Below are 14988 nucleotides of genomic sequence, written 5' to 3' on the forward strand. Positions count from 1 at the left end.
ATTCATCGTGGTCATGAATGTCATGGTAACTTTGGACTTTTAATCATGTCTTTGAACTGTTCTTTTTCCAGAGTGAAAAGCATACATCTTTAAATACTTTCAAGCTCTATGCACCCAAATCTTGATTTTATTTATTTATTTAGGATTTTCTGTAATCCACGACATCAAGAGAAAACATGCAGGCTCAAATATATGTCCACATTCATTTAAGTGCTTTAATAAACGGTGCTAAATGTTTTATGCTGTATTTTAACTTGACAAGACCAAGGCCAGTTAACTTTTGTGATCACGATTAACTACAACTGCTAGTTTCTCTTTTTAGCATAAAAACGATTTGATTGACATCACTGATTAGATTGACCAATGAGAAAGTCCAAGGAACTCAGATTTAAACATGAGAATTGTAGATTTACGCAAGTTGGGAAGATCTTTGGAAATAATTTCTAAACAACTGGAGTTTCCAAGATCATCAGTTCAAACAATTGTACAAATGTTATTTGGATGTTTCACCACTTTTTCTTTCTTCTGAAAGAAGACACAAACTGTCATGAAAGAAAATTGGTTAGGATGTTGAGGAACAACCGGGGGAATGAGGATCAAGCCTGCCACGAACTGGAAACTGCTGGAAGACTAGTGTCACTGTCCACAGTGAAGCGAGTTTTATATCGCCATGCATTGAGAGAATGCCAACCAAGAAAGAAGCCCTGACTCTAACTAAGAACACTACCAGCTAACAAGCATGAGGTGGTAGCCTCATGTTCTGGGTCTGTTTTGCTGTCAGTGGTACTGGTACATTGCACAAAGTGGGTAAAATAATGAAGAAGAAGGCCTACCTCCAAATTCTTCAACTTTACCTCAAAATCAGCAACTAGATGGTTGAATGCAATTGGGTGTTAGAACAGGACAGTGATCCCAAACACATCAAAACTGGTTTTGGAATTGATAAAGCAGGCTAATATTAGGTCTCTGGAGTGGCCTTCCCAAAGCCCTGACCTCAACGTTATTGAAAATTTGTGAACTATGCCTAAAAGCTGGATCTTTGCCAAGAAAGCAATCGATCTACAAGACACCTACCAATTTAGCCAAGTAGAGTGGTGAAATAGCCAGCCAAAATTATACCTTCATGGCTACTAAAAGTGGCGGATGCAATTTGAGAAGGGTCTTGCTAATCAAATATGATTCGGGGTATATGTATATATTTGATCCAACATGTATAATTGTGACCCTGTGAAATCCAAAATAGATTGAAACTTGAGCACCCAATTTTTGATTATAATCATTAAAAATGTGTGCTGCACAGTCATTCCACAGTTCACAGAAATCACTAAAACCCCAGATCACCACAACTTCATGCCCATGACGAATGTATGTACTTCATACCACAACTGTATATACAATAGTCTTAAACACCATACTCTAGAGCATCGCACCAGCTGTTTGGTAAAAACTGGCCTTTTTATTAAGCATTATAGCCCTAGAGCACTCAAACTTCACTGGTACAGGTATGTGAAATAAAAGTAAAAACAATGAGGCTGGTCAAAGTTGTTCATCAGACCAGTTTCTTCTCGATGAAGAAGTCTTTGAGTCTTTTCATCTGCCAGAAACCAACCACCAGCAGAATGGAGGTCTGCACTGCAGCCCACCACAACACTTTGCTGTTGGTGTTCTCACTGATCTGACGAAATACCTCCTCCTTCTCCTGAATGACAACAGGCAACAAAATAAAAAGAAAGAGAGAAGAATAGAATTGATAACCTGTTATATGATGTAATTTTACCATTTTAAAATGAATATATTCTCCTTCATTGGTAGCAGTGGAAAAAAGTACTTCACAATTCTTGACGTAAAATGAAGCTTATATCTGATATACTGGTCTCCTTACTGTATGTCAGGTTTAAACAACTGTTAAGACAGTGCAGTAAAATATTTATTTACCCTCTGGAACTCCTGCTGCCTGGTAATGTGAATCATCTGCTCCGTCAGGTGTCTAAGACTGTTCTCCAGGGCCTCCATGCTGTCCTTGGTCCTATCAGTATTGTGACCAACTGTGAACCCTCCCATTTGTACATCCAAATGTAGCTTCTGTGTAGCAAAATTGATAAACAGAAGTTAATGTTAACTATTAGTCAGTGTTTAAACGGGGAGTCCATTTATGTATTTTGCTTTGTTTTGAATAACATTTGTTCTGTGTGTTCTCACCAGACGTTCATGGGCAAAGACAGAAAAACTTGTCGAGTTTGTTTTAAAGCAAAGAAAATGCTGACCAGAAGTGTGAGCTGTGAAGGTGAATTTACCAAATTTCCCATATCGCTTGGACAACATAATCTGAAAAGTAGGAAAGTTACTATTATTATTAGGCTGTAATAAGCACTTGTTTTTGTTTATTTGTTTCTTTTTCATTTCCAAAGATACATATTTTTAGTGTAACATCACGTGAAGACATTCAAGTGACCCCGTATCGTTTGAGTCCAGTACCTCACTGTTTGAATCTTTTACTGTCACAGTGAGGCCAAGTTGAGGTAATTTTGATAACGCCTTCACATCCCAAGGCTCCAAAAGAAAAAAGCCTAAAGGTAAGAGACACACACATGAGTGCAGACATATACACAAACAAAATTACACACACAGTAACTGCAAAGACCCATAGCAAGCTTGCAAGATTCGTGACATATGCTTATGATAAGATTGATCATTTCCAGTTTGTTTATTCTGTGGTTATCAAAACTCACCGTAATCATTAAAAAGTCTTAAATAGTCTGCGATGAACATCAAGGAAAAAAGATCTGAGAAATGTTAAGTAATGTAAAGTATCGCAAAACACTGGCACACATGCAGCTCAGTAAATATGGAAAACTGCAGAGAGAATCACTGAACTGCCGTGTGGTAAATAAGAACCAAATACAGTTTGTTTTAGCGACTCTCAGGTAGCTGTGTACCCAGGTGTTATTACTTGGTTATACATCCTTAAATACACTGCTTTTTCATGAGGTTCTTTCGTGAGGAGATCTTAAAAAGCACTCATTTTGATTTCCAACTCCATGAACCTTGCAGTTGGTGGAATGCTCTTTATATTTCTTTCTTTATTGTATTCATTTAACTACTGGATACATTGGAAGTGTTTCATTTAAAACAAGGCTCGAATAGCTTTTTATGGTTTTTGCACTTGCTCAAATTAGAAACGTAATATTGTGCATGTAAAGCTACTGTGTGATTCAAAAATCACATGGTTTTTAACATTTGTAAATAATTACATTCACCCTCAATCACTGATTCCACTTTTATTGCTATGATTGGGTATCATAAATGATACTCAGGAGGACTTTTCCCCATCTAAAACACTCACCGGTCACTAGTGTGTCTTCAGGAATCTCCTCAATGATGCATTTCTCCTCCTGCTCTCCAAGATGAAAAAACATGGCAGCAGCCAGCATCAGGTAACACTGAAGGAGAAAGCCAGTGCCTTGCAAACCCATTTTATGTTAACAGCAAACTATTAGATTACACTTAACAGTGACCTAATGCTTTGCCTGCAGTTCCAGTAGAGCCTTTATGTAGATCTGCAAATTCTAGCTCAAGTTTGAGGTATTTTCCATCTAATGATGTCCATATGTGAGAGTGTGAGAAACTCACAGGTGCTACTTTGTGTGACAAGTTATTCTGGTAATTTTGTAACTGGTTAACCTGGCAACCAATAGAAAAGCTGCAATGGCAAGCATGTACCTGATATAGGGTATCTAGCTGTTTCTTCGTTTCACTGCAGATTATATTTATATTCTGACACTAACACAAGGTAGGAATAAGCATCATGAACTTTTGGTCACATATAACAATTTGTAGTGTCACTTATAAAAAATGTTGTGTGTTTATCAAGGATGTACTTTACATTTACCTCAGTAAAATTCAAGAATGTGCTTTCCAGTTTTTTTCTGTACTTTAGAGTACCAAAGGACAATTATATGCAAAATATTAGCACATTGTAATATAGTAAGTTGATTGTTTGACAGTGTCCCATTATGTAATCAGTAGGGATGGGTACCAGTATCCAGTGAAATGATGGCACCGGTTCTGACATAAACGGTAGTAACCAGACCGAAAAGCAGCGCACATTTCGGTGCTTTATTTCGGTGCTTTTTTTTTCCTGAGCTGTGATACACTTTAGATTCTAGCCAATCATTTTACGTTTCCGAGGATAGTAGGCGGGCCCAGGTACGTACGTTCTTTTAGAGCAGAGCTAAAGATTAAAAATGCCCAAGGCGAAGCGGTCAAAAGTCTGGCTGTACTTCACAGCAAAATATGCAAACTCAGCAGCCTGCAACAGGTGCTTTAAGCCGATACTGTGATACTGTCAAAGGAGGTAACACCTCAAATCCGATGAAACACCTGGCGACGCATAGCGGGTTTTTTTTTAAAAGCCGAGAAATGCACCGTATTTGATAGCTTGCTGCGAGACCTCACACCGTGCACATCTACTGCGGGTGTGGTGCCTGTTATCGGACCCGGAGTTAGCAACATCCCCCAAAAACCCGAAGAGGAGAGTCCTGGCCCCTAGCCCTGCCACTGTAGCAGAAATGATGATGATGATGATGCAGCAGCAGCCGTTCTTCTCTACGTGAGTAGCTTAATGTTGTTCATGTGTAATTTACGTTGAGTAGGCTAACCACGTTATTACATTAATGCATGTAAGGTGAACTAGCAAACATCATCATAGCTACATGTGGCTGTCTTCTTGTTTGATGGCAGATGCTCCCTTCACCCTGGACAAAAAGGCTAAAATGACCAAAGAAAAAGTGGAAAACAGCTAAACATGAGAGGTTTTTGGACAAAGTTTGTGTTTTTTTTCCATTGTTTAAGCACTGCTTCCAGCCAAGAGTGATACCATATATGCCCCATAGCTGCTAACATTGTTATCTTTTTACAAAAAAACAGCTGAACATGAGAGGTTTTTTTTGTGGACCAATTTTGTGTTCTCCATTCTTCAAGCACCGGTTTGAGCACCGTTTAAGCACCAGCACCGTTTCAAAAGTACCGGTTTGGCACCGGTATCGGATAAAACCTAAACAATACCCATCCCTAGTAATCAGTGTAGGAAATGTAATCAAGTCCATTGCGTAAAATGCCATATGTTTACCTTAGATGAGGTCACATGCAGAGAAAACTCCCACACACACTGAATGAACCCATCTCATATTTAGCATCTGCAAAAGTTGTCATTTCTAAAGTAAGCAAAGAATCAGATTTCCTTCTCATCCCACACTCTGGTAACTTTACAGGAAGCTTGAATAGTAAATCAGTACTTTTATCATACCAATAAAATAACCACAGGTTTTATACTGTGTCTGTTAAAAATTCAATTTCACAAACAAAGCAGGGATATTTCTCATGACATTGCACCAAACTGGATGTTTACATTACTCTTACTTCTAACACATAGTTAGTGAACCTACAATAGAAATGCTAAAACACACATCTTTAGCTCAGTAATTTTCCTCTCCCTCGTCATTCCGAACGGAAGGACATCCCTCATGTCCCAGATGTTTAGTTCTTATTGCTATTCAGTCTGCCGTCTGTAGTTTCAGTGCTGGCTTGGTGGGAATATCTGTTCTACATATTTACGCTAATATCGTTTACTTAAAATTATGTCGTCTTCATCATGCCCTGAAGGAAAAGGTCATTTTTCTATGTACATATCTATTTTTGTGCAGTAGGATTTATGCTTTATAGCCTTTATGTGAAATTAATTTCTTGCTTTAAGATTTTAAACTTTGAGTTCTAAACATTTCATGAACTCTTTAATCACTGGAGATCACTTGTGTTCACTTTATGACCAACACTTCATTAGGGTGAATTCAGTCCAAAACCGTGTGAACCGAGGTCAGCTTGTCCTCTACACTCCATTGGATCCTGCAAACGCAACATCAGTAATATTAACTTAATGCATGCCTAATATTTAAAGGTGATAATCAACAGGCCATGACAGTTTTAATTAAACGACGCCACCATTTGTTTCTTGAGAAAACAGGAATCAAAGAGGAAACAGTATTGTAAGTTGTATTTACATTTTATTGACCTTTACAAAAAAAATACACATATTTTTAGTGTTTTAGTATTTTACAAAGCAAGTTTTTCTGTTTTAACTCAGTAACGTAAAGGAATACAAATTATTTCAGATTTCATATGCTGTACACTACAGGTTAAAATCCTGTCAATAAATATATCCATTTTCTTTAGGAAAACAAGCGCAATGTTTCTTTAAACATTATGTTTTAAATTTAGGAAAGTGTATATGTCACTTTTGTTATCATATTACTTCTGCTAATGGGGCTATTGAAGCACCGTATTTCCACCTTTTCTTAGTTTGATATAATTTGTATAATTTTGGATCTTATGCCAGGATTTTTTCTAAATCCTCTAAATAAAAGCTGCTGGGAGTAGCAAACAAATATTTGTGATCTTCAGAAGTGTCAAAGCAAATCCAATTACAGTGCCAACTTGTGTTTTCAGCTCATTTTCTAATTACCAAACAGCATTGATCTCTCCCCAGACAATTTTGATCATCTGCCAAAACTGAATTGGCGTCTAATGGCTATTTTGCCAAACTACACCTCTTTAGTGCTGTCAGATCTATCAATATGAAGGGAAGATTAAGGATTTTTTTTAAGGCACACTCTCCCAGTTGAACAGTCACATAATCAGTATGTATATTAGTGATTTCCACAGAAACAGTTTGGTCAGGGAGAGCCGATGGAAGCTGGTTTGTGATGGTTAAACTTCATGTGATTAAATCGTGGACCTTTTACTGTTGCTGTTGCGTCTTCGTCCTTTCCTCCCTTTTCTGGCTTTCCTCTCCTTCTTCTTTCTCCTCTCCTTCCTCTCTTTCTTTTCCCTCCTTTCCTGGCCTAGTCATAAACAGTTGTCTGGGAAACACTTCCGCTCTTCCTCCAGCAGGGGACAGGCTGCTCCATTGTTGGCTGGGTGCATTATGATGTAGCGCGTGCGGTGCTGAACGCCTGACTCTCCACATTTGCCCTTGCACAAGCCCCAGGGAGACCACACTGACACTTCACAGTCCAGAGGGGTATCTGCAGAGAAGGGCGGGCAGCATAGCAATCATATTAACAATCAGGTTTCCATTCTGCTAATTTGTTGCTCTTAACTTTTTCCACTGACTTATAAGATGAGTAATATGTCGTAATCAGGAAAATCTTCTTTTCTTTTTATAACACAAAATTATTAAAGGGTGTTGCCGTGCTTTGTGTGTAGGGCTTATGAACCCACATTTTCTCATTATAGACTCTTTGAGTGGTTGCACTGCTGGAGTTAATTTTCATTTTGCTTTACTTTCATTTGTAGAGTGGGTTTTTGCTCATTGTGCTTACTTTTTTTATTTTTGCCTCAGAGTAAACAGTGCTGCTACTTAATGACTCCTCTGCAACAGATCATGATTCAGCCCCTTATTAGGAGACACCTCAATTATAATAGAGGGTAAGGAAGCATCCTCTGACTTTCTGCTTTTTCAGCTAACCTAATAAAAATGTAATCCTTTTAAAGTCTTATCATCACATCATGTTTTTTGGTGCTTTCAGACTACTTGCTGATGTACCTCAGTCAAGCTCTTGGTGGGCTTCTATGCAGCTAATATGAATCGCAGTTGTCAGTTAGAGAGTAGAAAAGCAGAAGGAAGGGAGGTTGTATGGAAGCTGCATAGATGGACATTTGGATATCAAGTGAAAGGCTGATAACTCCCTTTAAAATTTATGTTCAAGAATAACAAAGTGAAGGTTAATGTGACAAAAGGTTGCAGAAACGCAAAGATGATTTAACCTGATTTTCCATCAGTGTCTCACAGATCTAGAACAGGTGCTTACTGATCATTAAAGAAAAGTTTTGTTCAAGCTCTGGGGAGAATACACAAATACGATGGAGGGATAATGACAGGGGTAGGATAAACAGACACAAGGGTAAGATGGAGCATTGGGAACAGGGGGAGGAAACCCCAACAGATTGTTGGCCATTCTCTGTTGTTTGTTGATGGGTTGTCGGGGGAACGGTCTTGTAGTCTGTGATGCTGACTCAGACCCTTGCAGTTACCCTCAACCCTGCTTCTGATTAATGCTCTGTCAGCTCTTTTGCCAGGCCAACATGCTATCTATTACTTTTTCCCCCTTAAAAAAACTTTTCCCAGTCAAGTCATCTATTTAGACTTTCCATGGTGAATTGTGCTTTTATAAAAGGCTGTTTTGCCCTCCCTATCACATGCATCATTCACACAAAGTTACTTGTCTGCTGCATTGCTAACTTTTAGTTTGATACAGCTTTTCCATGTACATTTTCCAAGATGTCTTTGTATTCTTCCTTTCTCTACAGAAGAGTCTTAAATAGTCTCGGAACCCACATATCCAGCTTCACCCATGAAATAAATTCCAGTGTTTATGTCCCACTTGGCATCATGACTAAAAATTTACTGTATATAATTTCTACACAGTTTTCATAAAGTACTCTTTGACATCTTTTATCACACATCTTTTGCCTCTTATACTAGATGCCAGATGTGTTTCTGGTATTTTCTGGTACCCTGACTCTGGCTTGGATTTTCTGGTCTTTGGTTGGAAACAGTTTAGTTTGTGTGTGGCCTGTAATGTTTCCTAAATTCCCCCAAAATGAGCAAGTCCCTGCCTTATGTTAAAACCTTACACCTGAGTTTGACAAAGCATGTAGAATTCTGTATTCATTTTGTTCTGTATATACTTTTAGTTTAGCCTTTAACAACAAATATAATATATATAGTATCAGTAGAATAAGAAAGACACTATAGAGTTGGTGTTCTTCTGAAGTCTGTCTTTGTCTCATATGTTTGCCTAATTCAGTTATGGATGCATTCAGGGTTTGTCACCAGAATGACTTGTAGCTGCCAAGACAGTATCTTGAATGCAGAATAAAACATAGATAAATATATGGGGATAAAAATATCCCTATTGGTGTGTTAACCAGGTCAGATTGAGAACCATTGAGGATTGGGATTAATGTAGCAGGGCTCTAGACTAACTTTTTGCCATGGGCGTACCGGTACGCCTAACTTTAAAAAGTTAGGCATACCGGCACAAAAGTTAGGCGCACACAAATTTTATAATAATTTATATAATATAATGTGTTTTCTGGAAACACTGTGCTTTTGCGACCAAATTGGTCGCACTCTAGAGCCCTGTGTAGAGTTCTCTTTCAATTGTCACTCAGTAGATTACTCAGTTTTCAGAGAACCGGGGTTACGCGAGTAATGGTTCACGCATGGATCTGTGTTAAGACATAAAGGAGGACATGATGCCATTTAAACGACTGCTCCTAATTTTCCCATAAACATTTCCCAAAACATAGGACTCTAGTGAGTGTGAAACTGAGACCAAACTGAGATGTTAACTGCCACATCCTTGAGTTCTAGCTTTTGTTATTGTGTTCTGTACTATGCTGTAAAATGCATGTTTCAAAGAAAGTAGATGAATCATATAAAAATAGAAATTCTTCATTTACTTGTTATTCAGACTTACTTATGAGCTTATCTTCAATCTCATTTCCTGTTGGCAGCTGGTTGGATTGAGTGGGCTCCATGGGCAGGCTGATGATCTTATTGGTCTTCTTTATTTTGGTCAGTGTGACCTTCGCAATGGGTGGTAGGTGCTTTAGGCGGGGGTAGAAGAAGGAATTGGCTGGGTGACTAGGGAAAGAGGAAGTGATCTGTGAAGAGGAAAATGGACAAGGAATATCTATCAAGATATGTGTTGTAACAAGCCTCTTCAGACTGATTTTGCTGCTGCATGGGCTTACAATTGATACTAAAAGTTGAAATTACAGTTTAATAGAAAAGAAAGCTGGTATCACGGCAACAGCTGCCATATTCTTTTGATTTTTGCTGGAGGATTTAGGGAAGTATAAATGTCTTTAGGTGCTTCCTGGAGGCAGATAGTGCACACAGCTGTGTCGGTGGTGGCTTAATTACCTTTATCAACATTACTAAACCTCAAATACTCTCATATAGTTTACTAGTTACACTTTAATTGATTTTCTGTTATGTCTCACTGAACTCAGCCTGGTGATGATTTCCATATACAGTGGAACCCCAACTTTCGAATACCCCATTTAACAAAAAATTCAAGTTACGAAGGCACTCGCAGCAATATTTCTGCCCGCGTTACGGCAAAATGCCCACGTAACGAAATCCGCTGGCTGTGATTGGCTGAGCCCAGAATGCCTACAATGCCCACAATGCCTTCCGAATCATGTGACAACCCCCTTGGCTTTCGTACTTGCGCTTTGCTGTTTCACTTGAACGACGTATTGGTGTTCCAGTTAGCAATTAGCCTATAGCCTATCGTTCACTCAAAAGGCGCGATGGGTGCTTCGACTTACGAAAATTTTCGACTTACGAAAGACCCTCGGGAACGAATTAATTTCATAAGTCGGGGTTCCACTGTAGTGCATTATAATATAAATTCAGCAATATGACCAAATTGTGAAAAAGTCAGAAAGTTTCTGTTTTGTTTCCCTGTTTATTCATAGTCTTTTTCAGTTTTTTGTACTATTTTGACATTACTGTCTAACCAGCTAACTTAACATTTGTAGCTGATGAAAAAGTCGTCTTAAATATGAAAAAAAGATGCTGGTATTGACCAGACCTAAATTATCCCTGGACCATTGTGCTTGCAGTGTACTGATGGATAAGACTTACACCATGTTATTGGTTGAGGGATGCATTTTAAAACTTATAATTATGTTTAAATTTACCTTAAATATAGCCTTATAGTTATGTCTCTATTCTTTTTGCTTTTTCTGGTTGAAATGTGCAGAAATAAATATTCTAATGAGTGTAGTTTATTTTGTTAAAGCAGTGTTGTAATTTTTTGGGCAAATTCAGCAGCCGTAGAGTGTTGCTGTACATCACTTCAATACAGCATCTCTGTATGAGTCTAATAGAAACACTAATGTTTTCATTACTAGCTGTTGACAATCAGGATTTCTAAATACCCGGGTTTACTATGGATTCATGCACCTGTGCTGCCCACCTGTGTGATTTTATCCTGTGGGATGGTCTCAAAGTTGGGAGACGAGAAGGTGAACCCACTGTCAGTTCCTGCATCATATGGAAAAAGATCCACTGACACATTTTCTTTCCAGTGGTCGCCATCACACAGGTCTATACTGTCCACACCCACAAACCAGTCCGGGCTTGGGACGATACGTACAATAAATGACAGCTGTGAATGGAGAAAGTAAAACATAAGAAGTGAGTTAAAATGTAGCCACAGGCAGAGATGAGAATAGAAAAGGAAAGAAAAACATAATAAAATCCTTTCCAAACATCTTTCCAACATCTTAATTCTCAAACCTCCTTCAAGGACCACTAAATACTTCTAAATCATATATGATGTCTGTGTTTTACAATGATTTATTTTATTGTGCATTAATATGCTCTTTTTTTAAGCATGACATAATAGAGATTCGTAGTCTTGTACCGGATCCACCACTCTACAAGTGCACTTTTGTTCCAGCATGGCTTGCTTTTATTTTGGTGACCATCTTATGTTTCCAATTGGCTTTTTCCAAGCTTAACAAATTTTCGTCAGATGTGCCAGAGGTTTTATTAGCTACCCAGAGACTCATCAGTGGGAAGTTTAACTGCAAACTTCTGCAGAGGTTACATAATTCGAAGAGACATTAATTAGACTTGTTACAGTTACAGAAGCTCGCTTTTTGGTGTAGTTTACAGGAAAAAATAACTGTCAGGAGCTTGTTTTATAGGAACATTTTGTTGCTGCATCAGCCTAATTAAAGAGGCATTATGCAGTTTTTCTCACAGTATAACTTCATATTATGAACAATTATCAGTAGTGTGGCAGGTTATTATTTGACTACAAAGACACTGGATGCAAATTTTAAAATGGTTGCAATTTTGATATATATATTAACATATAATATATAACATAGCAACAAAACATCTTCAGTAGAAATAATGTCCGAGTTTACACCAAATTTCTTATTTGCACTTACATGAAATTTAAATAACAGTGAAACATTGAAAACTTCACTGACACTGAAATATTTGTAACCTTTGCAAACTACAGTGGAAGTTATTGTATAATCTGATGTGGTGCTGATTCCTAGAATGATAATTTCCACTTTAAAACAGTTTATTTATATTATGGTCAAATTTGAAACCTGTTTGGTCTGGGTACCTATCTGTAAGGCTTTATTATTGGGCTAAACAGAGCTATGATTCTAAGTGCTTATTTGGGAATTCTTCACACCACCTTATCTATGCTGACCTGTCAGTGACAAGCCTTGCATGCACTTAATGCCCTGTTGAGAAACTTACAAAGGAGTGCCTGGCAAAGACCTCAAACTCAGTGTTCATCTGGCCTGTGCCGCCCACGACAGCGGGAGCGGAGAGGATCCCATAAACACTCTGGATGCGTTCACCGGCCGTCTCAACTTCCTTCACAAGCGTCCAAGCCTCACCTTTCTCCGTGAACTCCCTCACTCCATTGCTGGCAAACTCATTACGTTGCCACATGTGGTAGTCAGAGCTGTGGGTCACCCCTAATGGAAAAGAAAGGATGAAAAATTGTTGTTTCAGCAGGTGTTAGTCTGAATAGTGAGATCATGTACGGTACATCTTGGCAAAGGGAAATTAATGGAGTTCTGTGACTGTTTTCTAGTGTTTTTGGACTGAATTGGGCAGATGTATAACATCCTACTAGTGGGTAAAATGTGATACAAATAAAAAATAGGATTGTTTTTTAATAACTCTATAGTAAACAGTTGGTGCATTCCTCTTCTGATTTATTCAAAAGACATTTTATGTTGTAGCTTTCTGTTTTTCAACCACCCAATAGATCTTGCCACATTGACCTGAAAATAATGTGACCAATAACTTGCCTTAGGTTAGATGCACTTACCAATAAGATTTGACCACTGTGCAGGAGGACGGTAGCGAGGATACTGCTTAGGAAAAGCTGCCTGGGTCCACTTGCCAGTAAATGTTAGACTATACTGGGCAGTTTCTGAAGCTGTGCACATGGGGATGTCAGTAGGGACAGGCATCGAATGAATTCCTTGGCCCAGACTTAGCATCAAGACAATCAGGTGACAGAGTGCCTCAGAGAAGGAGATAGTCATTTTTGTGGTGTCCATGATAAGAGTAGATCGGGGGAGAAGACCTGAATGAGGTGCATAAAAGAAAATGGTAAAGAAGGAAGACTAGTCAGTAATAATATAGAGCTGCAAAGAAGTACCTGGTCAGTTACTACACAGTAAACACTATTTTGTACTTTTTTCTTTTATAAAGGTCTTATAACAGCGGCCTAACCATAAATATTGGTTTTCCAAATAAAAGTCTTCTCATTCTTTTTGATTCTTATAATCTTATATATTTAAGACAGATCAGCACCAAGAAAACTGTGATCAGACACCAGTAACATTGGGTTTAACAACTTCTTTATACAAGGGACATTTGTTTCTAGGCAGTCTTTCCACTTTTTATACTTGTAAAGTTAGTTTAGCGTTGTTAAAGTGGCAGAAGGAAATCTGACATTTATTAGGATACATACAGCGAAAGTGTAATCGCACTTGCAGTCTGCTAAACCATCCATCTCTGTATTACCTGCATTAAAGGTACTAAATAGAAGTAAGCTATTCTTCTTCTCCATTGGATATCTCATTATTGCCTTCTTCCAGTCATGGCTGCATCTTCCCTGAACTCTGTCATTAAAGCTCCAGTGTGGGTCTTCTGATTTAGTCGTTCAGTTAGCAGTATCACTTTCATGCTCATATGTGTCACTGTTTAATGAAGAGTTCAAGTGCTGCATCCCTGCTTCTCAGAGGGTATATAAATGAACAGCTTTCGCATAGATTGCAACACATTTTTAGTATTTAACCCTGAGCAAGTAAGACACTTTATCTTGACACTGCCAGGTCTTTCAGAATTAGCAGCTTTTCCATTCTTTTAACATTTTGTTCTTAATTTAAATATTTACAATTAAATTAAAAATGGCTACATTTACATTTTTTATCACCTTTGCTTACTCTGAATATGTTATCACTTAAATACTTTGTACTTGTTTAAAAGTCCTGTGTCTTAAAAACTGTTAATAGCTCACAGCTCTGTAGCTACCTATGGTTCAACTCTTACATCCATCAATTTGTGTAGATTAGTAGTCTAAGCAGTCTTTTAGCTGGAAGGCTATGCAGAAACAGGGTAAATGTGTGCTGTAGAAACTACTCACTGGGTTTGCTCAGGGTTCCAGATGAATGATGGACTGCAGCTGAGTGGAGTAGAGGGCTGAAGGTGAGGAGAAGGGGAGAGGAGAGCTGTGGATGTGGCTGTCGGGACGAGTGACTGCAAAGTTCCAAGTCCTTTTCCGCCTATTTATGTGTTTTAGGAGTTTCACCCCTCGCTTTCCTCCCCTCCTTTCCCCTATTTCCCCCCCTCTTCCCCCTTGGGCTCCACTCCCCTCTCCAGCTTGCTCCACGCTTTCACTCAGTCTCTATCTTCATGCAAATGACTTCCTTGCCCCCTTCATGCCCTTTGACTTTGGCTCTCCCTCCTTCACCCGCCTCCTCCTCTCTCCCGTACTCTTTATAAGTATCCCATTAAATGAATAATGCGTTCAGCAGTTCTGCGTGCACTGCCAGGGGTCCGATGCAGTCCGTGGTTAGAGTTTCAGTTCACAGTTTGATACTGTAGCTCTCTAAACCTACATATATGACTAATGAGGTTAATGGTGTACTTATTCTCTAACGGTTTCTTGGTCACATTTTTGAATTTCAGTTGAGCTACTAGATCCAGTCCCAGTGCTGCTTTTTAAGTCACCTAGGAAGTTTTATTGCCTATGTCGTTGTCAATTTGCATACTTTCTTTGATGTGTTTTTCAGGGGCTTATAAAGTCAGTCAGCATTATATTACAAAATGCAGAGGAGTTACAGGGTTTCAGACACAACAAG

At 38.5% G+C, this 14988-nt stretch overlaps 2 protein-coding genes across 2 annotated transcripts; both read right to left on the reverse strand.

Moving 5' to 3' along the window:
- Positions 1-53: 53 nt before the first annotated feature.
- LOC113030586 (transmembrane emp24 domain-containing protein 11) lies at positions 54-3589 on the reverse strand. Its single transcript, XM_026182181.1, has 5 exons — positions 3344-3589; positions 2476-2567; positions 2200-2325; positions 1936-2082; positions 54-1699 (listed from the first exon to the last, which is right to left on the reverse strand). Exons 1-5 carry the CDS (start codon positions 3471-3473, stop codon positions 1550-1552), a joined length of 645 nt encoding a protein of 214 aa, XP_026037966.1. The 5' UTR covers positions 3474-3589; the 3' UTR covers positions 54-1549.
- Positions 3590-6840: 3251 nt separating this feature from the next.
- On the reverse strand, positions 6841-14448 carry spon2b (spondin 2b, extracellular matrix protein). Its single transcript, XM_026182193.1, has 6 exons — positions 14271-14448; positions 12945-13205; positions 12362-12585; positions 11052-11243; positions 9540-9726; positions 6841-7079 (listed from the first exon to the last, which is right to left on the reverse strand). The coding sequence occupies exons 2-6, from the start codon at positions 13177-13179 to the stop codon at positions 6901-6903; spliced, it is 1017 nt and encodes a 338-aa protein (XP_026037978.1). The 5' UTR covers positions 13180-13205; positions 14271-14448; the 3' UTR covers positions 6841-6900.
- Positions 14449-14988: the final 540 nt, after the last annotated feature.

The sequence above is a fragment of the Astatotilapia calliptera genome, chromosome 2 (assembly GCF_900246225.1).
Source record: "Astatotilapia calliptera chromosome 2, fAstCal1.2, whole genome shotgun sequence".
In the NCBI taxonomy this organism is placed as follows: Eukaryota; Metazoa; Chordata; class Actinopteri; order Cichliformes; family Cichlidae; genus Astatotilapia; species Astatotilapia calliptera.

Excerpts from the sequence above, each read along its gene's own strand:
- LOC113030586 (XM_026182181.1), bottom strand. The coding sequence starts at position 3,473 with ATGGGTTTGCAAGGCACTGGCTTTCTCCTTCAGTGTTACCTGATGCTG. Across the intron at positions 2,326-2,475 it reads TAAAAGATTCAAACAGTGAG|ATTATGTTGTCCAAGCGATA; the intron begins GTACTGGACTCA and ends CCTACTTTTCAG. Across the intron at positions 2,083-2,199 it reads TCTTTGCCCATGAACGTCTG|AAGCTACATTTGGATGTACA; the intron begins GTGAGAACACAC and ends TTTGCTACACAG.
- spon2b (XM_026182193.1), bottom strand. The coding sequence starts at position 13,179 with ATGGACACCACAAAAATGACTATCTCCTTCTCTGAGGCACTCTGTCAC. Across the intron at positions 12,586-12,944 it reads ACAGTGGTCAAATCTTATTG|GGGTGACCCACAGCTCTGAC; the intron begins GTAAGTGCATCT and ends CTTTTCCATTAG. Across the intron at positions 11,244-12,361 it reads TCTTTGCCAGGCACTCCTTT|CTGTCATTTATTGTACGTAT; the intron begins GTAAGTTTCTCA and ends CTCCATTCACAG.